The 26,927-nt window shown below is 47.0% G+C and overlaps 1 protein-coding gene across 2 annotated transcripts in view; it reads left to right on the top strand.

The window, feature by feature from the left end:
• ZFHX3 (zinc finger homeobox 3) overlaps positions 1–26,927 on the top strand; it is a 241,395-nt gene that overhangs the window by 59,130 nt on the left and 155,338 nt on the right. Inside the window, exons 1-2 of one of the 2 annotated variants that reach the window (XM_019654466.1) lie at positions 13,066–13,124; positions 21,301–24,059. In XM_019654466.1, coding sequence (XP_019510011.1) covers positions 21,347–24,059 — 2,713 coding nt within the window. In that variant the 5' untranslated portion in view covers positions 13,066–13,124; positions 21,301–21,346. Of the gene's footprint in view, positions 1–13,065; positions 13,125–21,300; positions 24,060–26,927 lie in introns of those variants that run through there. The other variant, XM_019654459.1, reaches the window with a different exon arrangement.

Raw genomic sequence — 26,927 nt, 5'->3', positions numbered from 1 at the left:
AGCGAGATATAAGGCTATAGGCTCACTCCGGCGAGGTCCAGGGTAGTAATAGTAAGACTTGCCTTGGTATCTAGCCACAGGCTTGATGAGCAGGGCTGAGTCCCCAGATGTCAGTGAGGAGACATACCTGTGCAGGTGAGGGGAGGGCCCCAGAGAGTAGTGGTGGGTCTCCTCTGCCTGCAGGGACAGGTGGTGGCGGTCATCCTCTACACAGGGTTGGAAAGTCTGCAGAGGGCCACTCCTTAAGCAAGCCATCCCTCCTGACCCTGACCCCACCCTAAGGTCACCCTCCCTCTGACTGGGATGTCAAGGGATCCCAGTCACTGTCTTGTATCCTGGACCCACCTATGCTGTCCCCATTCTCTCTCCACCTAGACTTGCTTGGTTCCACAAATTGGCAAGTTTTAAGTAGAATGCTCTTCCTGAAAATCTCACTTGGATCAACCAATGAGACTCAGGTTGGATAGTGGTTACGAATATTAAGTTGACCAAGGTTCCCTTGTTTTCCATCATGACAGGGACTGTAGCTCAGAGAGTTCCACCATGATGGCAGAGGGTAGACGAGACTGTTCATGACGGGAGTGATGCCAGATCCCCAGTTTTTGGTTTTATGTAGATTTGTGCACTTTGGGTTACAATGCACTCATCCTGTGGCCAAAATCACCTTTCACGTTACCCCACTGGTCTTAACTTGAATTCTGCGTTGACACTAGTCTGACCTCATTCACGAGAAGCTCCTAGGCCTTGACAGCTTTTTACTTTTTTCTTTCCACAAATAGCTTTTTGAGAAAAGTGTTCAAACTATCGTCTGCATGGCAGAGGGCACTTGAAGGGAGTTATGCTCTGCCTGCTCACATCTTACCTTTTGTTAGGGCCAGAGATTTTTGCTTCAGCATCTGATGCTTTACTGGGTGTTTTTCCTCCAACACCCTGATGTATGTAAAACTTGAAGACTTCGCTGTCTTCAATCAAGGTTCTTGGCTGTGTGAAGCAACCCAGTATTTGACGTTTTTTATAACTCTGCTTTTACAGTGTGAACAGTGAAATATATACTTTGGGTCTTTCATACTCAGATATTTGTCTTACATATTTAGAAGGTGAAATGTGTTTTAAAAGGGTTTGGGAAGATGGTTCTCTGTCAGGAAGCAATGTCTTCATAGAGAAAAGAACACTGGCATAGAAACCCAGCGACCTCTTCCCTGTCCCCGATTTACTCCTAACCACCTGATGACCTCAGGAAAGAGTGACTCACTGCAGTCACTCTGATGTTTGATTAATCTTTTGAAACCTGTAAAATTTGAATTATGATTCCCATTCTGTCCACTTAACATGACAAGATTGTTGGAGGGCAAATGAGAAATGAATATAAGTGTTTGAAATGTATAAACCACTGTGTAAATCAAAGGAGCATTGTTATTTGTTCCTGGGAAGGTTGGCGCTGGGTGTGACTGTTTTCTTGGGTCAAATACTAATGCTACTTTGAAAAAGTCCATTGCAAAGAGTATTTCCCAGGAGCCCGCAGCCTGGCGATGGGTGTGAGGGTGTGTGTGGGGGGGCCTACAAGAAGCCCACGGACCTTTGGACCATCCTGCGTGTAGATGAGCACAAGAGAACCAGCCCAATGGGACCCAGCTCAGTTCAGACTTTACAAAGCAATTACAGTGACTTATAAAACATTCATGCTGAGCTGAAAGACAATCAGTTCAAAAAACAATGGTTGGTAAACATCGCCTTATTTTGTAAATTCACTGAAAGGGCTTTAAATCATTTTTTAACCCATTAAATCAACAAGCGGAGGCTTTTAACTTATCAATGGATGTGTTTTTCTTAATCAGAGTTTGGCTCCAAGCTCTAAATCAAGCTCTTATGTAATCTTAGGCTGTTACATTGGGCTCAGCTTTGCTCAGTAATGCTGGTGAGTTACCACATAGGAATGAATGTCAGGTACTGTGCCCAGGACGTGAGGTAGACAGCCTCTTCTGTATTCTTAGTGTTAGCAGTACCATGGTGCTTGGTACCTTCTAAGGGGAGGAGTAGGGGTGGGGTCGGCAGATGGAGAGTTTTGAAAACAAGATTTAGAGATATCTGGGGCCTAACGGACTTCTTAGGAAGTCCTTCAGCTCTTCTAAGGAAAGGAGAACACGTATTTCTTTGATAAGAAAAAGCTTAGTTTGCCATGAATATGTCAACTCAAGGCTGAAAAGCTTGGCTCTGGCCAGTGCTGTTCTCTCTTCAGAAAATTTTTCTGAACTGGATAAAGACAGTTCTCTGTCTCTCTCACTCTCTCTGTCTCTCTCTGTCTCTCTCTCTCTCTCTCTCTCTCTCTCTCTCTCTCTTTCTCTCTTTCTTTCTCTCTTTCTCTCTCCCTCCCTCTCTCCCTCTCTCTCCCTTTCCCTCTCTCTCTCCCTCTTTCTCTCTCTCCCTCTCTCCCTTTCTCCCTCTCTCCCTCCTTCTCTCTCCCTCCACCCCCAGCAAAACATTTTATTATGTAAAAATAGAATAATATGAGTGATCCCATCACCTAGACTTAACAATTCACTTTTTGTCAAATTTGTTTAATCGTTTTGTTCATTGGCTTTGAATTTAAAGCCAAATCACGACGCATCATTTTCTTAGGTGATGGTAATATTATCTGTATATAACAAAATTAATAAATTCTTAACATCATCAAATCCCAAATCGCTATACAGACTTTTCTGATTGTCTCCAGGATGGCTTTTGACAGTTGCTTTGTTAAACTTGGTATCCAGATGAGGTCTACAGTGTGCATTTAGGTGTTTGGTTCACAGGTCTCTTAATCTAGAACAGCCCCCTAATTTCAGCCTCCATGTGCACCCCACATCCAGCCAACCCATGGATTTTGAAGGATAGTGGAGAGTAGCCTCATTTAGTAGAAAAAGGACTGTTAGTGTAGTGTGAAGATACCCACGTCCTCTTACTCTGTCACTGACCAGCTGTCTGACCTTGGGCAAACTGCCAACACCCTCTGGGGGCATTATTCTTGTCCATCAAAGGAGGCAGTGAGACTGAAAGGCTTCAAACTCCAGTGTTCTCATGACGACCTCCCCGAAAAGGTCAGGGACATAGGGTTGCAGGCACTGCCTGCCTTCAGTTCTTGTCCCAATTTTTGCCACTGGGAATCTATTTGTCCTAAATAATCCTGAGCAATTGGCTTGTTCTTTTTCTCTTGGACATTGTGAATAGTGTACCTAAAACAAGGTTATTATGTTTTTCTTGTGGACTGTTAGAAAGCTTAGAGCCAAATGTATGGCTCATTTTGTAGGTTATTACTGTATGCGTTTTAAACTTCATTTTTGGCTCAAATTTTCTTCCACTCTTGTTTGTTTTGTTTTTTTCTTTCTTCTTTTGCCCTGGCCTCAATTTATACTGTGATGTTGTATTTTATATTCTTGTAAGGAGTATAAATAAATGACTGTGTGCTGGGTATTCTTACGTGACCTAGTCTGTAAGTTCATGGAAGGCAGGGTCCCCGTCTCATGTATTCTCTGCTTTGTTTGAGCTGCAGATTAAGTGCTCAATAAAAGCATACTGGTAGATTTTGGTTTGATATATTTTCATCAATATCTGCATTTAAAATTTTCCACTTTCCATGTGAAGAGTTGTTTGTTTCACTATTAATTTTGTGCCTGAGGCCTGGTTCTTTAATGTCAACTTTTATATGGCAGAAGGGCCTAAGAAAGTCTGGTAAGCCACCTGGCTAGTGATTTTTTTTTTCCTTATAGGCCCTTGGTAAGTGAAGCAATATTTGCTGGGCACACAGTTGGTGGGAGTGGATCTTACTGCTAAAACCGTAGCCATTCAATGCATTCTGAAGAGTTCACCTCTGGTTCCAGCCGTGGTCACAGGGAGCCCTGTTGTTGGGATGTTTAAGATGATGGAGATGGATGAATCAGAATCTGTCATTTGCTCTGTCTGGAGAAGAGTAGACTAGACAATCAGATGCCTTCTCTCATGGCTCAGGTGTGAGTGAGCAAGCTCTCTCCTTGACCTTCACTCTACTTTCCTTTGCTGTTCTTGAGAGTCTGGCTACTCCTCACTAAGGCATTGGTCCCAACTGGCTCTCTGTCTTACGTCCCAGGACCCCTGACTCCTCGATTGCCCAGGAGAGGGAGAGATGATCTTCCTGAGTGTTAGGGAAAGACCAGCCTTTGTGCCTGTTGAGCGCCTGGCATGGTGTCTGGCACACAGATGATACATGGTAGGTGCCTTTGGGATCATCTCTAAGAGTGGTTGGGGGACAGAGTTGCAACTATTGCGTAGTGACCTCCTCTTTTCTTGTTTGTTGACACTTGGAAAGGATCCTTCAAGCATTGGTTTTGAGGGGCAGTGGGGCCTGGTTTTGAGGGCTCTTATTCTGGGTCCCTAGAAAATGTCTCTGTAACCCACAGAGAAGAGCTGAGGTGCCCCCGTTGGTCAAAGGAGTCCCGCCGATGTTCCTCTCCCAGTCAGACGCTCTCCTGAGCCAGCAGCCTGGCATTTCTCCTTCCATTGCTCTGTTGAGGACAGAGCTTCCCATCCACTGCTTCATGTCCACTGAGTCCAGAGGAAGGCAAGACCCCTGGGGGGTCCTGGGTGTGGCAAGGAAGTTGAGGCTCATGGCTTGCAAGTTTGCTTCTAATGGAATTTCCCATCACTTACTGCCCTGCTGATTTCTGATCAATGAAAATGAAATTGCATCACCTCCTCAGAGGCTCCACGTACGCCCGCTGCTTCCAGCTGTGTCAGTTCCGGTAAAATAATCTCATCAGGCGTGCGAGAGGGTAATAGGAAATAAAAATAAAAACCCACAATTAGCAAGAGGCCTTGCAGCTGAGTAACACTTTCCATCCCGGAGATGGAAAGGGATGGGAAAGGAAGGCTTAGGAAAGATTCCCTTAAAAAAAAAAAAAAAGAGAGAGAGAGAGAGAAAATTCCTGGTTCTTTTCTTCTCCCTTCTCTTTTTCCCTCTCTTCGCCTGAACTACTCCCTACCCCCTATGTGTGGATGGCTTAAAATTGTGCACAGGTTTTTTTCTGCCCTAGTTTTGGGGTTAGTAGAATTTCTGTTGACAGGCACGTGCTGGAGTGACATTTGTTTTTCTTCCGAGTACCCCGAAGATATACAGCAAATGGATTATAGAAATTTCAGCTTCTTCCACTGACCTGTGACAAAGACCCAGGTGGTGGTGGTGGTGGTGGTGGTGGTAGCAACTTGAGATGAGTTAAGTTTGGTGACTAGATTCCTCAGATCTAGTTCATATTAATTCCTAGACTTTATGCTCCAATTATCAGCACATTAAGAACAACACTCCCCGCTCTCTGTATTATTCCCCGTAACTCTCAAGTACCATGTCATGTACACAAGGCTCTATGAAAAGGCTTTGTTCCATCTAAGCCACCTCCCTGTGGAGTGCACTGAACGTGAGGACACACCAAACCCAGCCCCTCGATAAGACTTGGGCAGGTTGAACACTGCTTCCAGAACATTCTGCCACTTATGTGTGTAGAGCCGGTAAAGTCACGGTGTCCAGCCTAAAGAGACCCTGAGGCCAAAGAAACCAGGATGGGGACTACCAAGGGCAGGTGAGGATGGGGGGAAACCTGTTGAATCCCCTGAGAGAAGCCACTGGAAAGGGAATCCTATCATCGCTTGTCAACTTGTCAGCAGCACATCAGACATTTTGCTTGTGTGTAGGCCAGAGGTTCGGTGGTTCTGGCAGTTTCTCAGTTCTGGACAGCATGACCTTCATCCTGGGGGTGGGGTGGGGGGTGAAGACATCCTAGGCTGTTGAGAAATGGTCAGCCTTAAACATCCCTAATGTTCCTTTAATTGGTCACTCCCATGTGGATTGAAGGTGAGCCCCTGGGAGGGATTAGCTCAGCTGGGGGCCTTAGTAGGATGAACCAAAGTGTGAGGGCCACATTGTCCTGAGCACCATAGGGTTTCAGGGCAGCTGCTCAACCTGCCAAACCACCATGTGTTGCAACAGTTGAACTATGTTTTTAAATGCAGTGGAGGTCAGAGGTCATCACTGACCATATCTGGTTAATAGAAGGACAGATTCTGGCAGGAGAGCAGTAAGACCCTGCAACAAGGGGAACAATAATCCGGGTAATTATGTCGACACAGCAAATTCATTGGTCTCGTGAAGTGCTGAGATGGTCCCTACCAGTGCCCTGATGGTTGCCATCCAGGCTCTTACGTTGCATGTCTGGACTCTAATGAGAGCAAGCTAGTAGGAGCCTGTACTGATAGGAGGGGTGCCTTGTATATTGTAGGCACTCCATAAATACTTGTCGTGTAAAAACCATTAGGATAACCAGTGAGTTTTTGGCTAAGCGTTATGCCCAGGAGCTTACAGCTAAGACCAGTGGGTTTGGGCCGGCCGAATGGCTCAGTTGGTTAAGAGCTTGCTCAAGAGTTTGAGCTCTGAGCAACAGCGGTTCGAGTCCTGGCCCGAGCTGAGCAGCTGCTGAGCTACCGACAGGTGGCAGGATGGCTCAGCTTAAAAAAATAATAATAATAAAAATAAAATAAAAATAAGACCAGTGGGGCCAGCCCCCCAGAAGCCTTTTTATTATATGACCTAAGGAACTGTTAACGGGCCATGGTAGATTCCCACAGCCTTAGCGTGGCTGAATGTGGGAATCTTTCTGGAGCTGCAGGAAGTTTCTGTGACCTTCTCTTCAGGCGCTATCCAGGATTAGGACTGTGGGCTGACCGTTTTGGTGGGATGAGCAGAGCCCTAGGAGCCGAAGCAGAGAGCGTGCCACCTCAGAACGGCAGCCAATGCTCGTCAGGTCCACGTGCATCTTTCATACGTTTGTGTGTTTGCACACATACGTTTCTCCTGTCTTAAGACACTGAGCCACGGGGTCTTGATCTACATTGATCACATTTTATGACTTCAACTGGCAAGTCCCCCCCAGGGATCACATCTAACCAGGGTGTGCAGGAAGCCATTAAGGAAAAATATGTAACCACACTCATTCCCAAACTCAATTGTTTGGTCTTAGCAGGGCTTGGATAAGAGACTTTCAAGCATAATTAATCCAAGTACTATTTAATGTGACCATGGTGATTCTTCACAGCAGCTATTGACCCAAAAGCAGCATTTGGAGCAGCAAGAGGAGAAAGACCATCTGGGCCATTTTTGCAGAGTCTGTGAGGGTGTGATTATTACCCACCATCACTGGGTTCTTGGGATGGCTCCCGGAAGGGTAAAGGAGTGTGAACTCTTGGATCCTTATACTGGAAGAAGAACATTTCTTTTGTTGTTTTGCCTAATTCCCAGGGCCCCTCTTTGAAGTGGCCAATGGTAAATATGTCTCAATCTGTTTTTCTTGATTAAAAGTAACAGTGCACATAATGGGCTTCCTAATGACTGTGTGGAATGGAGAAGGGGCTGGGAGAACGGGACATATAATTAAGTTTGACTCTACCCACAACCCGCACACCCGCCCACCACCCAATTGGGTGTTAAGCTTTGGAATTTGGAAGCCTTTCAAACACACTGGAGCCCCCTTCAGTCTGTCTCGAAGCCCTCCAAGGTCCTGGTGGCTGTTCTTGCTGCTGTTCCACTTTGCCATGCGGAAGGGACTTGGCATTTGAAACAACTCCTTAGGCCTCTTAGGATTTGAGGACTCCCAATATGAAATCGGTTCTCACATCTTCTGTTTAGTGAAATGAAGGTATTGAGGAAGAGATTCTGTGATGGAATCGCCACCTACAGTGTGCCCTCCAAATAGGAAGTTGAGGGGACGCTTGGTAAACACAACCTGGAGGAGATTCTGGGGGCTCCCCGCCGAGGCACACCCTTCCTGAGGCGCAGCCTGTACCGTGGTTCTGCCTTGTCATGGTGATGATCCCCCTTCAGGCCTTTGCCCATGGCTCGGCCTTCCAGCTCCCACCTCTGCTTTATGTAGTGGTGCCTCTTGCTCCCTGCTGCTTGAAAAGCTGTTTGTGCGAACAAGCCAGGCAGGGAAGATCTGAAGAACTTGCTGTGCTTGCACTGGTGAGAGAGGGTGGGTGGTGTGTGTGCGCGTGTGTTGCCCCATTAATGAGCCTTCGAAGGGCAACCCTTGTTTGTTTTGTCACGGTGCCAATTCCGGAGCCTTGTGCCAGAGCATGCTGAGCCCACTGTGTGGCTTTCTTCCCGCTGAGAGGAAAAGACACTCCTTTTGCAAAGAGTCATTTTGGAGATGCCCATTGAGGGAGACTTTCCTTCCCCAAGGCTACCTCTCACCTTGCCCATCATGGGTTTCCTCCCCAGCAGCTGGTGAGCAACAGGTGGTGGAGTTATTTGAGAGCAGGGGTTTCCTCTGTCCAGAAAAGTTGGGTGGGGTTTCCCAGGTACTGCCAGAGGACCAGAAAACAGCAGCTATAAGAGGCTATTTGTTTGTTCTTACCTATTGGGTTGTTGGAAAAGTCATGACGCATTTTTGCAATGAAAAACAGAAAAAATACGTCATGACTTTTCTGACAACCCAATAGATCAGATCTGCATAGAAGAAAGCTTGGGGCTGTGGCTGCTTCTACCTGCATTTCTGAAACAGCAAGTGCAAACAAAAAAATCTGCGCAAGTTCAGTTTCTCTTGGGAATGTGAGGCCTTGAACTACAGCAGTTACTCGTGCTATTCAAAGGAAATGTTCTGACTAAGAACTATGTCATAAGAATTCAGGAACCCTAGTAGACCCCTTGTCCCATTAAACTAGTGGGTGTGGCTTTGAGAACACTTCCGGTGAGGTGGAAACCCCAGAAGTTCACTTGTCTATAGTCCATACCAGACCCCTCCCCCCACCAACAGAACTGTATATAAGGATTTGTGTGGCTTCCTGGATTTCTTTTTCATGGACCAACTATTTAAGATGGCTAGAACAAGGGCCGCTTTTGTAGACATCAGACCCTCCGTAATTTTGGAATAGGAAATAATAAATCTAATGCTGTAAACCACAACATACTGAAATACTCAGGTATCGTACCTGAGCTTCAACATTAGGATGATTGGGGCTTGGGTGATTCATTAGATGTAATGTTCAGATCAGCAGAGTCCCACTTATGTTGTTTAAGATGTCTCCTAGACAGAGAAGATGTGCTATGAATCCCGTTGTTTGGTCCATGCTGTACGCTCAGCACTACGCTAGGAGATAAACAGAAATACAAGCTGATGTTTGCCCTCAAGGAGCTTATAGTCAAATTGTAGAGATAAACGCAATGGAAGCGAAACAAGGAGAGACTGTTTTAGTGACAGTGTGGTGATGATGACTGTAGGAGTGCAGAGAGGGGAGAGGTTTTTGTGCGCTTGAGTGATAGCAGGAGATTGTATTGCCGACATGGAACTCGAGTTTGTGCTTCTTAAAGGGTGTCCGAGGTTTGGATACATGTTCAGGTAGAGAAAGGGCATCCAGAAGGCTTGGGGCCGCAGGATCCGAGGCCAGGATGCACAAGGATGGAGATGATGGGGAGGAGACCCTCTTATCGGAGGGAAGCGAGACAGGTGATTGAGTTGTAGTGTGGGGGTAGAGGTTAGAGAGTTTTGAAACCAGTCTGAAGGGTGTAAGTTTGGATATTTTGGCATTTGGTTCTTGTGTGAGAAAGGCACCCAAGGACTATGACATTGGGAAAGCTAGACCGATCTTTCTGTGTTCTGGAATCAAAGATGGTACCAGGAGTTTCCACAGGAGAGATCCGGGCAGTCCGCGAGGGGCAGTTCCTTTTGGACATGTTGGGCCATGCTGCGTGTTGAGTGATGGAAGGTTGGCGACTTACAGATATCTTGTGGTCTATGGAAAGTATGAGGCACATATTCAAGCGATAAGTCAGGAATGGAAAATTTTGAGAGTTAACTCAGAGTTTCAGTAATTGAAACCACAGAGGTAGTTAAGGTAGTCGATGTACAGAGATAAGAGCAGCACGCCAAAGGAAGAAGGATGATGATAGTTAAATATTATTGGAGAACAGGGGAGAGATTTCTGTGGGTTAAGATAGTAGGGAATTTTTTCGAGTCAGTGGACAAGCGCATCCATGGAGAGCGGCAGGAAAGAAGGGCAGACAGTATGTTCGGAGAGGGAAAAGGAAAGCCCGAAGATGATATTAGAGAAGCGGAGGTGGGGAGAAGATGTCAAGGTGTGATGGTTGGCGGTTTTCAACGCAGGGAAGAAAGAAGCAGATGAAAATAGAAGAGGAAAAGCCATTGGCCGCCATGAGGAGTGCATTGGTGTAGCTCTGTAGACACAGGGAGAACTCCCCTGGCTTTAGGAGGTTGTGTTGAGGGAGAGAAGTAGTGAGCAGAGTCCACTTGTTAAAAGGAGCTGAGATCCGAGGGCAGGTCCGAGACCACTGTCTGAACCAGCAATGTTAGTGGGTCAGACTCTCATCCAGGAGCTCATGGGTTAGTGGAATTTGGTAGAGAGTCGCACGAGAGGGATGACTGGTAAAATCCTATAAAGCGACCTTATTAATCCTCCAGGAAAGGACAACACACCCCTGCTTGTAGAAGTAACAGGGAATTCACAAAAGAAATATAAATGGCCAATAAGTGTCTGCAGATGGGTTCTTTCTAGCAGAAACATGTAAGTTAAAATGAGATGCTGTTTCTTACCTGGCAAATCGATAACTTTTTTTTTTAAACAAAATAACATCCCCTATTGATGAGGGTGCAGGAAAACTGATGCTCATGTGCCATTTTGATGGTGAATTGGAAGGATTTTCCTAGAGGACAGTTTGGCATATTCCAGAAAGCCTTAAACATCCCTAGTTGGAGCCACCATTTTTACTTCCAGAAATATGTCCTAAGGAAATAGAGATGGAAATGTCGGGAATAAGAACCTTGGTTTTAGAGTAGCAAGGAGGGGGTATCTGGTTGGAAAGGCTGACTTAGCTAGCATGTGACTTGTTAAGGTACTGAACCCTCTAGGACTCAGTTTCCTCATATGTAAAATGGACTGTTTTAAGGATCAAATGAAATAATGTATAATTTAAAAGTGCTTAGAACCATGCCTGGCCTAAGTGGGTAGTAATGGAGCGGCTACTTATTTTTATTAGTTATTTTGTTATTATATATATGAGTACACAAAGATATATGAAAGCACCAAGGGATGAATGCAGCTTTAGTAGCAAAATAATAGGAATTGCCTAAATGTCCAGTAATAGAATTTAGTGAAATTGTGCTGTGTCCATAGGATGCAGTATCTACGCAGTCATTAATTCTAACTTACGGAGGATACTTAATGTCATGGGAAAACTTTCATGCTAAATTAAGTTAAAAGGGCAGTACCCATAGGAGCAGTGGGATCCGAGTTTGGTGAAGAAAATCAGTAACTATAGATGTGCAGAGGGAAAAAGCCTCCTGCCAGCGGCTCTCTGGCTAGAGGAATTATAGGTGATTTTTATTTTAGCTATGGAGTCTTTCTGCACGTATCCAATTTTTAAAAAAAAATAATGAGCTCATACTACTTTAATTAGGAGAAATTATTTAAAATAAATTTAACATCATGAGATGCCAGATTGAAACTGTAATGGGCCAGATGGCACATTTTTACATCATCTCATAGCTTTTGCTCAATAGCACGAATGGCAAAATCAGAAATGAGAGGGATTTTGAGGAAATTGGAGGAGATGAGATGTTTTAGGTGCTGGCAAAGAAAGCGTTGAAGTTGTTGGTTACAGTCAGTGTGGGAAGGTATCCAGTTTAGCAGGCAAAGGTCCAAGGGATGAATGCAGATGGGGTGGGTGAGCTGCACATCTGCCAGGTAGGAGGGGCGGCTGGTGCAGCAGGATAGCTAAAATTACTACGGTCGGTGAAAGGAGGTGCTGCTTCAAATCTGGGAGGGGGATCAGTCCTTTATGGTGATTAAATCCAGGCCAGGAGAGAACCATTTAGGCCAGTGATGGACAAGACGCGGGTCTTCTGTCTTCAGGATATGGCAAAAGGCCTCAGGGTAGATACTTACATAAGTGTTGGTATTCGGATATTTCAATAGCTGGTTCAGTTGCCACAGATGCTTTTTTAGAACAAGGTAGAGTATACATAATAGCTGGGTAGTTTCGCTTTTTATTATTGTGGCTATGGCTTTGGTCGTTGTATCTACATAGATAGTAAAACAAAATTCTGTTCCCCTAACTAAATACCAGCTCATCTCTCCCAACACCCACAGACTGGGTTCCCAGACCTGGCTCTGTCTCTGATCCCCCGACTCCCTCCTCTGTTCCCCTCCACAATTCTGCTGTAACTAGAATATCGCGGTGGTTGTGGATTCCCTGCAGAATGGACTGAGCTAGCGCTTTTCACTTCCAGGCTGATTTATGTTCGCTCTGGAAAGAGCACAGATGCACTTATTAGCCAACACGAAGCCCAGGGCCTGGATGGTTCTCTGGGCCTTCCGGGCACTGGACCTCCTGCAACACCAGGGACCTGTGCAAGCACGTGTGTGTTCTCAGGCCTTGCCATAGTTACAGAATAATTCTTAAGGCTGCTGGGAAATTGCTACCGAGTGGATGGAATCTCACCTACCTATGGCTTAATGCTTACTGACTTGTATTCAGCAGCAGTGCACAGATACAGTTCTTGTACAAAGCACAGAATAGAATTGGATATGACTCTTCAGTAGATTCCAAGTTACACAGATGAGGGTATTATTTCTTTGCCTCTTGAATGAGTTTCCCACTTATGTCAGTTTTTTTTTTTTTGGTTTTTTTTTTTTTTGAGGAGATGCACGTGGTTTATCCATTGTTGTGGATTTTTTCTCTCTAATATGTTTTAGTCCAGATTCAGCGATGCTCACCCTCTCTGTAGGTTGTCGGGGTCTGTCTTGTCTGTGGTGGCTGCCTTTGTCCTTACATTTAGAATGCTTTCACCAAGTTAGGGGAATCTGTCCTGAGTCAGGATCATGGATGTCTTGAGTAAAAGTCTTTCAGTGTTGTGTTGAAATTCTGCACAAATTAGAATGGCCATGTGTCGTCTCCGACTGCAGAGCTCCAGGTAGAACCTCTTGGCTGGAGGGAGGAAGATTAGTGTTCTGTTCTTGTCTCTGAATACCTCTCTGTCTGCCCTTGCAGCCTCACTCCATTCATGAAGCTGTGCCAGCAATGAATTTCCCATGAAGAGAAGGATATGGGAATCGAGGTGGGTTGGCTGTTCCTATGTATTTTTGGAGGTTCGATATGTAGAGTTCTCACTCTGGACAGTTTTTTTTCTTTTGCTATAATTTCAGATATACGGGAAAGTTATAATGTGAGAACAAAGAATTTTTTTTTTAAAGATTTTATTGGGGAATTAGGGGAGGGGAACAACGTTGGGGAATTGGGGAAGGGGAACAGACAAGTTGCTGTCCTTCTGTTCTTCAGTCTAGTTGTGGAGGATGTTGCTTCACTGGCCCAAGTTGGTATTATCATTGCGCTCTTCCCGGGTGAGGCAGATCGGTCGCCAGTCACTGGATGGCCGCTCACGGCAGCCCTTGGCAGCTCACGCTGGCTGCCGACCACTCACCATACCTTACGGGAACCCATTGCAGCTCCACTGCAGCCTATGCCATCTCCAGCGACTCGTGGCAGCCCAGCTCCAGGTCAAGCTGTTGTTCACCATCTTAGCTGTAGAGGGCACAGCGTCACTAGCCCTAAAGTGGGCTCCAAACCGGGGCCCTGCTGCCCAGAGCTGGTGTCCTAAATCAACTCTTAACCAACGCGCCACTCGGCCAGCAAGAGAACAAAGAATGCTTATATGCCCTGTGTCCAGACACCCTCCCATGTTAACATTATTTCACATTCTTTCTGTTTATCTATGTATATGTGTTATACACACCCATTTTTTCCTGAGCCACTTGAAAATTGAGACATCATGCCCCTTCACGTCGACATATATCAGTACATATTTCTTAGAAATGAAGCATTCTCTCATATAACCACACGACAGTTATCAAAATTAGGAAATTAACATTCATATACCACTATTATCTGATCTACAGACCTTATTCAGATATTGCCCGTTGCTGCAGTTATGCCCTTTATAGGAAAAGAAAATCCCCGATGGTGTTATCATGTTCCTTTGTCATGCCTCTTCAGTGTCTTCTGATCTGAAACCGTTCTTCAGTCTATCTTTTTCACTTCTGAAGAGCATAGGACATTTTGTAGGCTGTCCTCAGTTTGGATTTGTCTGATGTTCCCTTGTGATTAGACTCAGATTTTGCATTTTTGGCAGCAATGTCAAGGAAGGGATGTTGTGTTCTCCTCAGTGGATCCTTTCAGGAGACACATGATGTCGATTTGTCTCCTTCCTGGTGATGTTAACTTTGATCACATGGTTAAGGTGGTGTCTGCCAGGTTTCTCCACTGTAAAGTTATTGTTTTTCTTTCTGTAATTAAAAAGTATCTTGTGGGGAGATACTTTGAGACTATGTAAATATCCTGTTACTCCTCAAACTTGCATCCACCAGTTCTGGTTTCCATTGATTCTTACCTGAATGGGTTATTATTAGGATGGTTACCAAATGGTGATTTTCTAACGCCGTGAGTCCCTCTGCATTTGTTAGTTGGATTTCTACCCTAAAAAAGAACTTTTCCTTCTTTCACATTCATCTTTTTAAAATTTATAATAGTATACAATTATGGGTTCTTATTTTATGCATTGGGTTGAAATCCTTTCTTCTCATTTTGTTTTCTTGCTCAAATTGGCTCAGATTTAGGCAGTGGGAACCCCTTCCACCTGCTCCTGTGTCCTTCTACACACTCTCATCATCCTTAGAGCACTTCCTTGTGCTCTGGCTCAGGAACAGGCTTATCTTATACTCTACCGGCCCCAGCCCGAGAGTTGTCCATTTCTCCAAGGATCCCTGGTTCCATCTAGTTCAGAAGGGCTACACCAGGGATTTCTTCAACTAAGAGAAAAAGAAGCAAAACATGTTCAGGGATCATGTCCTTTCAAACTTGTTGTTTCTCCCAATACCTTCATTTCCCCATAGTTTTACTAAGTACCTAGTACGCCTTGGATGTGGAGGATACAAAGATGAATGAGATACGGAACCTGCTCTCAGGCGGCTCGCAGCCTAGTGGCAGAGATAGACCAGTGAACAGATAACTTCAGCAGTGCGATAACCCCCGAATTATAGTGTGTCGCCATGTGCAGAAGCACTATGGGGTCACAGAGGAGGAGGGTAAAGCTGATTGAGTAACCGATTGATAACCCAGGAATGAGAAGAATCTTCACCTTTCAGAGGACCTGAGGGGCTGCCCAGTGGAACTCCTGGCCACAGCAAAACCCCCTTTTCCATTCATGAAATCAGGGAGTGCGGAATTTCAGAGTCAGCATTCTATTTGGGAACTTTGATAATCTTGAGAAAGATTTTCATTTCTATTGAACCGAACTGTGACTCCGTATAAATTCCCCCTCATTACTCCTAGTTAAACCCTGAAGCTACGTCGAAGGCGGGTAACCGAGCATCATTGTAAGTGGCAGGCAGGCCTGCACGTGGCTGAGGATAGGTGTCTTACCCAGCACTGGGGCTTCTCTTTCCTGTGCTCCTGAGCCATTCATGGTCAGCCATCCTGCACATGCTCAGGTTTGTTTGTCAGTGCCCTTCTGACGAGATGCCCTTGAGTGGATCTTAACGTTCTTCATGCAGAGGAAATGATGGGGCTGCGAACCAGCTGAGTTTCAACAGGAATAGTGCCCTCCTGGAGCCAAAGGTCACATTTACATCTTAACCACCATGTTAACTTTGGGCTCCCACTGAATTGGTAGTAAAGTAACACTGCCAGGGATATTTTGCATGAACTTCTGAATCTGAGGGAGGCTATTTTTCAATTTATTTTATGTGAATTTTCTTACTGAATCTATAGATAATTGTGAATTTCACAGGACCATCCTTTTTTTTTTTTGTTTCTTTCTCTCTGTTTTTGGGTTCTCATCAGCAACTGTTTAATCTGTTCTAAAACTATGAGGAGCTTGTGATATGTAATCTGCAGGATATCCTTTTAAATCTAACACCATTACTTTATCCAAAATGATGTGCACACACATCACTCTTTCCCCTTCTCTTGTTCTATATCGTTTCTGAGTGCTTTTCACCATTTAATGTTATATTTGTTTGTTGGCGGTCTCTCCTCTACAAGAATGTACAATAAATTGAGAACTTTTTATCATCGATTCCCTAGCATCTGACACAAAGTAGGTGAACAGTAAATATTGAATGAATGAATGAATGAATGAATGCATTTTTTTTACTTATAGTTCCTGGAATCTGCCTTTTTTCTCTTAAAATATTGAGGACAATGGGCTTACCACACAGTTCTTTGCAACAGCTTCTCCTGCTTCTTTTATCCCCTTTCCTGTGTGAAGATATCCAAGTAAAGAAGTCCATTGAACTCCTCCCTTCACCACTACCAAGCATATAAAAGGTGTTGTATGAATTGGCAATGTTTTACATAGCAATCCAGTTATCCCAGGACCTTACAGCAGCCCCTGGGTACATAAAGATTGAATGCAAATGCCAGATATAGGGACATTCAGGCGTTCTCTTTGAGAAATAGGCATTAAACTCTGAGCAACAGCAGTTCGAGTCCCGGTCTAAGCTGAGCTGCTGCTGAGCTGCCAACAGGTGGCAGGATGGCTCAGCTTAAAAAAAAAAAGAGAGAGAGAAATAGGCATTAAAGAAAATAATGTAGTAGAGTGGCTAAGAATATGGACTCCACACAGCCAGGATATGGTTTTGTTATTTAAGTTGCATAACCTGGACAACCTCAGTTCTTCCCATCTTAAAATGGGGATAAAAATAGCATTCATCTCACAGCGTGGTAATGAGCATTGAGGTGGTGCTATACCTACGGGGCTTAACACGATGCCTAACTCCAGGGATGATGGCTTCCCTGATGATGGTTTTCATTTTAAAAAGCTCTGGGAAATAAAGGCACCAAGGAGGAAATGAAGTCGCCCATAACCTCATTCCCTAGCAATTATCATCATATAATTTTGATATAAATCTCATGCATTTCCATATGCAGACCTATAGATGCTTTGTTCACTTAGCATCCCCTGTGATCATTTTTCCCACGCCTGTAAATAGTTTCTTTAAAAAAAAAAACATCCTATGGAACTCTATGCACTGTTATTAATTTAGAGAGTCCCTTGTTTCGCCAGATTATTTCCATCTTTTTTTTTTCATTACAAATGTTGTGATGAATAATCTTATGTCTCTGTGGATATCTTGGGTTGTTTCCTAGAATGGGAGGAATTGCCGAGTCCAAGGGTATGTGTATTTTTGAGGCTTTTGTTACCTACTGCCAAATTGCTTCAGGAGGAAGGTGCCGTCGACAGCCCCTCCAGCAGAGCAGGGAGTCCCTGGGATGGGGCCTTGCTTGCCTGCCGGGTTACTTCTCTCTGGCGATGCTTCATGGGTTACTCACAGAGGCAACAGTGTCTCACTGTCTTGGTTCTGTCTTTGTTTTTCTTTTCTACCCCTTTGTTTCCTTTCTTGGTTTTCTGCCAAATAGCCTCTTGTGAAAGGACCGCCTAATTAACCCTGTGCTAATTAACAATTTAAAATTACACAGTGCGACTGTTCATGTTTAATTCTCTGGGAGCTAGAGCAACAGCGGGAGGCCCCTCCCCTTTCTAATAACTGCACCCCCTCCTCTCCACCCAGCTTCCCTCGAACTGTTGCATTGAACCCAGGCCTGTCTCCTTAAAGGAATGTGATAAAACTGTCATATCACATCTTCTCAGTTGAAAGAGGGAGATGGATGACTTTGTTAATGGGGGCCCCCAGGGTAATGCAGTGGAGTTTTATCATTTTAAACAAACTTTGAAAAATAAAGACTGATATTTGCAAAGATGCAGGGAGCTTTACAGGTAGGTTCCAAGGGAACTAACTTGTAAGAAGAGCAAGGGTCGGGGGGTTGTTGATGAAAATGTTGCAACTTTTCTGAACAAGATGACTTCTCAAATGGCCAAATGGCAGAGTTAAGAGCAGAGAGAGGGGGAGAGCATGCATGAGCACTGGATCTCTCCTGTATCTTCCCTTTAACGCTTATCGTAGAGATGTGCCATTTTGAAATCTTAACTGAATTCTTAAAACCACAAAACAAACAATGTTGAGTACAATATTGGTGGGCATGGGTAGAACGCATCTATATTTAAAGGGAATTTGCGGGGTATAAGTGGCTGGAGAGAAGCAGGCTGCAGGAAGGGTTGAGGGTTTGTGATGTGTGAGCTGGCCCTGGCATGGATGAAGGATGAAGAAGGAGGCCCAGATCTGGGGGTGGTGGGGGTTCTGAACAGAGCTGCTGGCGGGGCTGCCTGTGAGAGTATGGGGACCCGCTGGGTTCCCAGGCTGCCCTCTGTAACTGAAGATCATTGATTTTACGGGAAACCGTGTTTACAGACAGAGTGCTGATCGACCTGCCGAGTTGACTTCTGCCTCCTTAAGTAAGAACTACCTTTTTCTTATTGACTGGCTGATAAACAGAGCGAGAGGGACGGCTAGCCGGGTGGGAGAGCGGTGGATGGCCTGAGGTCCTTGAGCTGAAGGATCGGGCTGTTTCAGAGATTTCTTCATCTCTGTGTTCTGGTCGTTTCTTGACTACCCCTGTCCCTGCACCTCCCAGGGACCGGCAGGGGAGCCCGAGACTCACCCAGCCTGTTCACCTCGCAGTACAGGCACAAAGCATGGACAAGCTGGCGGTCTGGTGATGATGTGGCGAAGCAGAGAGCGTCTCAGGCTTTAATAACACGCCTTCATTGAGGATCATGTTAAAATGCAGATTCTGATCTTGGGCAGAGCTGAGAGTCTGCATTTCTCACAGCCTCCCTTGTGAAGACAGTGCTCCTTGTCCTTGATCCACACTTTGCTTAGCAAGGCGGTAAAAGGCCCTGCTCGCCACGGCCAGCATGCACTGAAATGAAGCCCAGAGCAGGCAGCTTAGAGCCTGAAGCGGGACCCTTCCTTCCGACCCATGTCTGAATGGGTTGTAACTCCCTGTTATTTGGCAGTCTCCCACATGTCCCCTTACATGGGGGGGACCATGTGTCACCACCCATGGGGGTCATCTGTCTTTCAGAGGTGGCCACGGTGTCATCCTTTCTTGACACCATTTGTTTGGGCAGAAGTTAGGCGAGTTTTTAAAAGTCCCAACCCCTTAAGTGTGTGATTTGTGGAAGAAGAGAACAGCAAGAAAAGCCCACCAATTAATTGGTAAACGCTTGCAGGTTTCTCTGGCCCAGCCCCGGCTGGAGAGGAGATTGGCTTTGCTGTCGATACACAAGTCCCTGGTGAAGCATCAAAGCTGTTCTCCTTTATCAATCGTGGCCTCCCCTTCCCGCATGTTCCTGTAACTTACCAAGCATTTATGACATTGATTTTACAATCGGGCTGTTAACCCTCCCGCCCCTTCAGGCCTGCCAACCTTGTTGGCCCAAGCTGTCAATCAGATGTTGTCCAGCCAATCAGAGACATTCTTAAGGAGAGCCACCCTGGATTCTCACCTGTATGCCAGCTAAGCTATACGAGGAAGTCCCATCGCATTTGCTGTTTGGTTTGGTTTAGTGTAGTCATCTTTGTTTAAAATCGATATGTTTTTTTCTCAGGCACACAGAACTTTGTCGTAATGGAGTTTGAGGTTATAAATTGAGAGGTGGAGTGTGTGTGTGTGTGTGTGTTTTAAACAAAACATAACATATTCTTCCAAAAAGTTGTTATTCTTCCTAAGACTTCTGGTAAACCTGCCTTCCCCATCTTTTCCCGAGGGGGAGCTGTTGGCTCACTGTGCAGTCAAGAATCAAGAAATGAAAAGAGAATGGGAAGATGGGGGTTGGGCAAGGGGAGGGAGACCAAACCCAGCCAAAACCTCCATCCGCTGTGTATGAATGAGATGGTGGGTGGAGAAGCAGCCAAGTGTTCTCCAGGAAGGAGGCGCGTGGGGGTGGGGGGAGGGTGGCCTGGGATTTGCTGGCGAGGATCAGGGCTGTGTGAGGCGAGGCGTGTGAAGCTCTGAGTTGCCTGTAGGAGCAGTGCCTGGATAGAAGAAATACCCCTGTGATGCTGTTGCCACAGGAGCCGAGCAGCGGCGGGTGATCTGATGGCTCCCTCTCCAGGAACGCTAGGTCTCAGAGGGCAAATTCAGCTCAGTGGCACTTTGGAGTCGGAAACGGAAAAGCCCCAGGGCTGAAGGACAGCGGTTTGGGGAGCAACTAAGAACTCAGATGCAGGTGTGGAACAGGGGCTGGCCGAGTCGCCCAACTGCTGTCTCGGCTTGCTGCTAAGATCCCGACAGCAAAAAACACCCAGTGTGCGGTGACCAGGCTCCATCCAGACAGGGCAATCTCCATGCTGCAGGAGGGGGAGTCAGCTCACACAGAGTCTGGGAGGTTCCCCCTGGAAATGTCAAGCTCATGTTTTGCACCTACATGTTTTGAGTCTGAAGCCAAGCTGAGTCACAAATGAGGGTGTTCTACCCGTTGTGGGGAGGAGATGGGAATTCGGAGATCTGTCTCCTCTGTTTCACAGTGTCAGGGCGGCATGGGGCCGGTTTTAAGATTTTTGCCCCTCAGTGTTACTCCTTGTAAAACGGGACGATGATTTCCAGACCCAGAGAGGGCAGCCGTGGGCCTTCAGGGGGGCTTTGCGGAGTGTGTCTAGGCCTGCACACTTGCCATCTGAGCCATGCAGCCCTCAAATGCTTTTCTTTGAACTTCTCAAGCTAGAAACATGATTGGTAAAAGCATCAACAGCGACCTCGCCTCTAAATCAGTCTATCCTTGCACAGGTTTACCATCCTTTTTCTGGAGCTGCCAAATCTTCCGCCTCTTGTCCGTCCCTCCCTGGTGTTCCCCTGGCCCACAGACAGCGTGGGCAGCCAGGGGGCACTCTGGGTTGGCCGAACACATGCGGTGGGCCTGCCCTTCTGTGTCCTAGGCGGGGCCTGGCGAGATGATGTGGTCATTCTCAGCTGTGGCTGTCGCCCAACCCTGATGCTGTGCTTGCAAAGAACAGAAAGTCGAAGTGGTCTCCAGGGGTAGAGCAGCCAACAATCTGAAGACAAAGAGGGATTCTCCTGATGTCCCCTTCCCCGTGCCCCCTGCTCCTGCAGTGGACCCCGGCCGTGACACCTGGGATGCCGCCTACCCTCTGCGAGTTGGATGGCATGGGGCGATTGCTGGGGTCCCTGCTGCCCCTGCGGTCTCTGTTGTGGGTGTGGACAGAACCTGTTAGAGTGCTCTGTGCGGGACCTTAGCCTCAGCCCTCCTAACCTCTTTCCTTTCTCTCTCTCTTCCCCCTCTCTCCCTCCTCTCCCCCCTTGCCTCCGCTCTTCAGGTCCGATCCGTACTGGGTGCAATGAAAGCTCCACGCAGGCCTTACCATGGAAGGCTGTGACTCGCCTGTCGTCTCGGGGAAGGACAATGGGTGCAGTATCCCTCAGCACCAGCAATGGACTGAACTCAACAGCACCCACCTCCCCGACAAACCCAGTGGCATGGAGCAGTCCACAAGCGAGAACCACGGGCCCCTGGACAGCCTGAGGGCCCCGTTCAATGAGCGCCTCACGGAGAGCACCGCCTCGGCCGGCCCCACCGCCGAGCCCGCTGGCAAGGAGGTCAGCTGCAACGAATGCTCGGCCTCCTTCGCCAGCTTACAGACCTATATGGAGCACCACTGCCCCAGCACGCGCCCCCCGCTGCCCCTGAGAGAGGACAGCGGGAGCGACACCAGTGAGGAGGGGGACGAGGAGAGTGATGTGGAGAACCTGGCTGGGGAGATAGTCTACCAGCCGGATGGCTCGGCCTACATTGTCGAGAGCCTGAGCCAGCTGACCCAAAGCGGGGGCGCCTGTGGCAGTGGCAGTGGGCCTCTCCCTTCGCTCTTTCTGAACTCTCTCCCCGGTGTGGGGGGCAAACAAGGGGACCCTTCTTGTGCTGCACCAGTCTACCCACAGATCATCAACACTTTCCACATAGCCTCATCCTTCGGGAAATGGTTTGAGGGCCCAGACCAGGCTTTCCCGAATACCTCAGCCCTGACGGGGCTCAGCCCTGTCCTGCACAGCTTCCGCGTTTTTGACGTGCGACACAAAAGCAACAAGGATTACCTGAACAGCGACGGCTCTGCCAAAAGCTCCTGCGTATCCAAAGATGTTCCCAACAATGTGGACCTGTCCAAATTCGATGGCTTTGTGCTTTACGGCAAGAGGAAGCCCATCCTGATGTGTTTCTTGTGCAAACTGTCCTTTGGGTACGTCCGTTCCTTCGTGACCCACGCGGTGCACGACCATCGAATGACCCTGAGTGAGGACGAGCGGAAAATTCTTAGCAATAAGAACATCTCCGCTATCATCCAAGGGATTGGCAAAGACAAGGAACCCCTTGTAAGTTTTCTGGAACCAAAAAACAAAAACTTTCAACACCCTTTAGTTTCCACAGCTAACCTCATAGGCCCCGGACACAGTTTTTATGGTAAATTTAGTGGCATTCGAATGGAAGGGGAGGAGGCTCTCCCAGCTGGCTCTGCTGCTGGCCCTGAGCAGCCCCAGGCTGGTATCTTGACCCCCAGCACCCTCTTGAACCTTGGCGGGCTCACCAGCTCGGTCCTGAAGACCCCCATTACCTCAGTCCCCCTGGGGCCTCTGGCCTCCAGTCCTACCAAATCCTCAGAGGGCAAGGACTCTGGGGCAGCAGCAGGAGAAAAGCAAGAAGTGGGTGATCCGGATTGCTTCTCCGAGAAAGCAGAGCCAGCTGAGGAGGAGGTGGAGGAGGAAGAGGAGGAAGAAGAGGCAGAGGAGGAGGAGGAAGAGGAAGAGGAGGAAGAGGAGGAGGAAGAAGACGAGGGTTGCAAAGGACTCTTTCCGAGTGAGTTGGACGACGAACTGGAGGACAGGCCCCACGAGGAGCCTGGGGCCGCGGCAGGTAGTAGCAGCAAAAAGGACCTTGCTCTCTCAAACCAAAGCATTTCTAACTCCCCCTTAATGCCTAATGTGCTCCAGACCCTGTCGAGGGGCGCAGCTTCTACTAGTTCTAATTCTGCTTCTTCCTTTGTTGTCTTTGATGGTGCGAACAGGAGGAATCGTTTAAGCTTTAACAGTGAGGGCGTCAGGGCCAATGTGGCAGAGGGCGGCAGGAGGCTGGACTTTGCTGACGAAAGTGCCAATAAAGACAATGCCACAGCACCAGAACCAAATGAAAGCACAGAGGGCGATGATGGGGGCTTTGTCCCTCATCACCAGCATGCTGGCTCCCTCTGCGAGCTTGGGGTTGGGGAGTGCCCCTCGGGGAGCGGTGTGGAGTGCCCCAAATGTGACACGGTCCTGGGCTCCTCCCGCTCGCTGGGTGGCCACATGACCATGATGCATTCTCGTAACTCGTGTAAGACACTCAAGTGCCCCAAGTGCAACTGGCACTATAAGTACCAGCAGACACTGGAGGCGCACATGAAGGAGAAGCACCCGGAGCCGGGGGGCTCCTGTGTCTATTGTAAAAGTGGGCAGCCCCACCCTCGGTTGGCACGAGGTGAGAGCTACACGTGTGGTTACAAGCCTTTCCGCTGTGAGGTGTGTAACTACTCCACAACTACCAAAGGCAACCTCAGTATTCATATGCAGTCCGACAAGCATCTCAACAACATGCAGAACCTGCAGAACGGAGGCGGGGAGCAGGTCTTCAGCCACACCGCTGGGGCGGCAGCGGCGGCAGCCGTGGCCGCCGCCGCTGCGGCCAATATCAGCAGCTCCTGCGGGGCCCCCTCGCCCACAAAACCAAAAACCAAACCCACCTGGCGGTGCGAGGTGTGCGATTACGAAACCAACGTGGCGAGGAACCTCCGTATCCACATGACCAGCGAGAAGCACATGCACAACATGATGCTGCTGCAGCAGAACATGACCCAGATCCAACACAACCGCCACCTGGGCCTCAGCGGCCTGCCCTCGCCCGCCGAGGCCGAGCTTTACCAATACTACCTGGCCCAGAACTTGAACCTGCCCAACCTGAAGATGGACAATGCTGCCTCGGACGCCCCGTTCATGATGAGTGGATTCCAGCTGGATCCCTCGGGGCCCATGGCCGCCATGACGCCTGCTCTAGGTGAGGCTGACTCCGTGTTTGTTTGTTCTATGATGGGACGTAAACTGGGGAAAATTGAAAATAGGCTGAGGTCCTATGGATTCGGATGATTTCCCCCCCCCCCTTGAGTCATTGTGTGTAAACTTGAGTGTCTGACCATCAAACATGTGTCTCAAGAATCCCTTGAACTCGGTGTGTGTCTATGGAAGATTGGATGCATTCAACAGAGATGTGATTAGACTCCAGCTCCTTCAAAGGCCAGGATTAAAATTTAAGTGTTTCCTCTAGTTTTTGGCTTCTGGTCAACCTTCCTCCCTATTCCCATTCTCTCTTTCTCTGTCTCTTGCTCCATTTGAAAAATCGCCACAATTATCTGCAACTTTTGGATCCCATTAAATATTTATTGAAACTTACAGGAAACGGTAGCTTGAGTTTTAAATAGGAACAGTCATCCCCACAAGAGGAACTAGAAACTGGAGCGTACTTTATTCAGATAACCAGAGGCTGCTTCTGTGCTGAGCTGGGAACCACCCCGATAGGTTTCTCAAAGTTCTCCTGTATATTTACGAGGATCTCCATGAAAGAGATGTGTTCTCTTTTCGTTCTTGTTTTGCATGAGCCGTCGGTGATTTGTATAGTTGGGAATTAAATTGCTCTGGGGCACTGTAAGGACTGGTGTGATAGATGGAAATGAGTCAATTCTAAAATTGTACATCAAAGAAAGCTAAGTTTTAATATCAGTTAGATCCTGCTTAATGGAGCCTTTGTTGCCATGAAAAACGACCCACGTTGGAGAAGGTGAGCTGGCTGTGTCCAGACACCGAGCCTTACCGATTGGCTTCATAGATACAGAATGGGACCAAGAGGATAGGATTTGGATGCTGAAAACCATGAGTCTTTACATAAAAGAATCTTGACCACTTTGCAGGGAGAGCTTCTATAGCTAGGAAATGTACAAATCAGTTTCTTTAGCACCAGTGTGATGGTTGGGCCACTCCCTCCCCCACCCTGAGTTTTGGACTGACATGGCCTGGTCTCCATTCTCTGACCCTGTGAACCTCTTGGGACCAGCGGTGATGGCCTGAATTCAGCAGTATCCCCTTACTGGCATGGGATAAGTTGTTCTCGGCAACAAAGTGTGAGCAAGTACTTTTATTCTGGCATGGTTTAGGTCAGTGCCAGGGGAACAAACTTCACCAGTTGACATGTCTTTATTTGTGCGGTGTTTTAGTGCCAGTTGCTGCTGATGAGTTATATATCATAACATTTCATTTGTTTTTTCCTGCTACGCATTTAAACTTGAATCTTTGCTACCTTAATCTTGTTTTCTGTTTTGGAACACTGACCTGTTGATCCTCTATTACCAAATGATTTGAAGATGTCTTACTGACTGGTGAATCGTGGGTGCAGAGGATCAATTGTGTTATTTGTCCCCAGAGTAAACCCAGAGGGGATGCACACCAAGACATGGCATCAGTACTCTGTGTTTTTTATTTTTTTTTATTTTTGTATAAGCCTTTGGGAATTGGGGTTTTCTAGTCTGGAGATTTAAACTCTTGAGGAGGCAGATCTTAGAGTAAATCAAATATAATGTAAGTGGAATGAAGACACAGAAAATGGATGGGTTCATACTGGGTCAAAGTGAGATCTTTTTAATTATCTTGAAAACCCGTAATTCTGACTTCGGCTGGGGTGGAGAGGTAGAGAGAGAGAGTTTGCTTTTACCCTGAGTGTCTGTGAATCCTTGGGGCATCATGCATTATGGCTGTCTGGCGGATGCAGAAGAAATAGAAGAATGAATCCCTATGCTCTGGATATACACCAAAGATCCCCCCTTTATCGCTTAAAGAAAATAGAGCTCTTCTTTCTCCTCTCCAAGTACTAACCAGGCCCGACCCTGCTAAGCTTCCGAGATCAGATGAGGTCGGGCACGTTCAGGGTGGTATGGCCGTAGACTAGAGCTCTTCTTTCTAAGGACCTAACCCAGGTCAGCCAGGAAGGGCCCTTGAATTTCTGGTGTCACTGCTTGTCAGCTGACGCGCGTCTGTGGAAGCCGCCTGCGTGTGCCTTAGGCCACGAGAGCTGTTGTTGAGATGGAACGAAAGCCACAAATGCTTTATGCTAAAGCCTGACTGGGCGTGGGTATGACAGGACATGTCCAAAGGACGTTAAGTTGTATGACCTCAGTAGAAGTGACATATGCAAATAAGAAGAGCCAGTTCCATCTGCAGCCCTACTGTTATTTTTTTAGGCCATTTGTGAGAAAGCTATAGGTTATTAGAGATTAGTGGGCTCTGTAGAGGGAAATGTGTGTGTGTGTGTGTGTGTGTGTGTGTGTGTGTGTGTGTGTGTGTGTGTGTCCTGCTTTCCTGCTTACAAAGTTATTTTCATACTACCTTTTGTGATATAAAAAAAGAAACTTCTCTTTTGTGATATCAAACAGGATGATTCTGGGGGATTTCNGTGTGTGTGTGTGTGTGTGTGTGTGTGTGTGTGTGTGTGTGTGTGTGTGTGTGATGCACTCCTGCTTACAAAGTTATTTTCATACTACCTTTTGTGATATAAAAAAAGAAACTTCTCTTTTGTGATATCAAACAGGATGATTCTGGGGGATTTCTTTCTAGAGGCCTTTAAGGAAAGGGTCAGCACCCTTGGTCTAGTCTGGTTGGATGTGCTACCATTTGTAGATAAGATACAGACTTGAGGCCGTCTGACTGTCTTTCTAAACAGCCCTTTAGACTCTACAGTTTAGCACAGCACCAAGAAACCGATAGCTTGTGGGGGCATCCATATGTTTCGCAAGTGGCCAGCTGGCCACAGGACACCTGCATGAGGTTTAATGGGTTCTTTGCGCTGCCTTTGAGCCTGGGAGATGTCTTTTCATCCATG

The sequence above is a fragment of the Hipposideros armiger genome, unplaced genomic scaffold (assembly GCF_001890085.2).
Source record: "Hipposideros armiger isolate ML-2016 unplaced genomic scaffold, ASM189008v1 scaffold_9, whole genome shotgun sequence".
Taxonomy (NCBI): Eukaryota; Metazoa; Chordata; class Mammalia; order Chiroptera; family Hipposideridae; genus Hipposideros; species Hipposideros armiger.
Note: the sequence above shows the minus strand (reverse complement) of the source record. Positions and strands in the feature narration are given on the sequence as shown.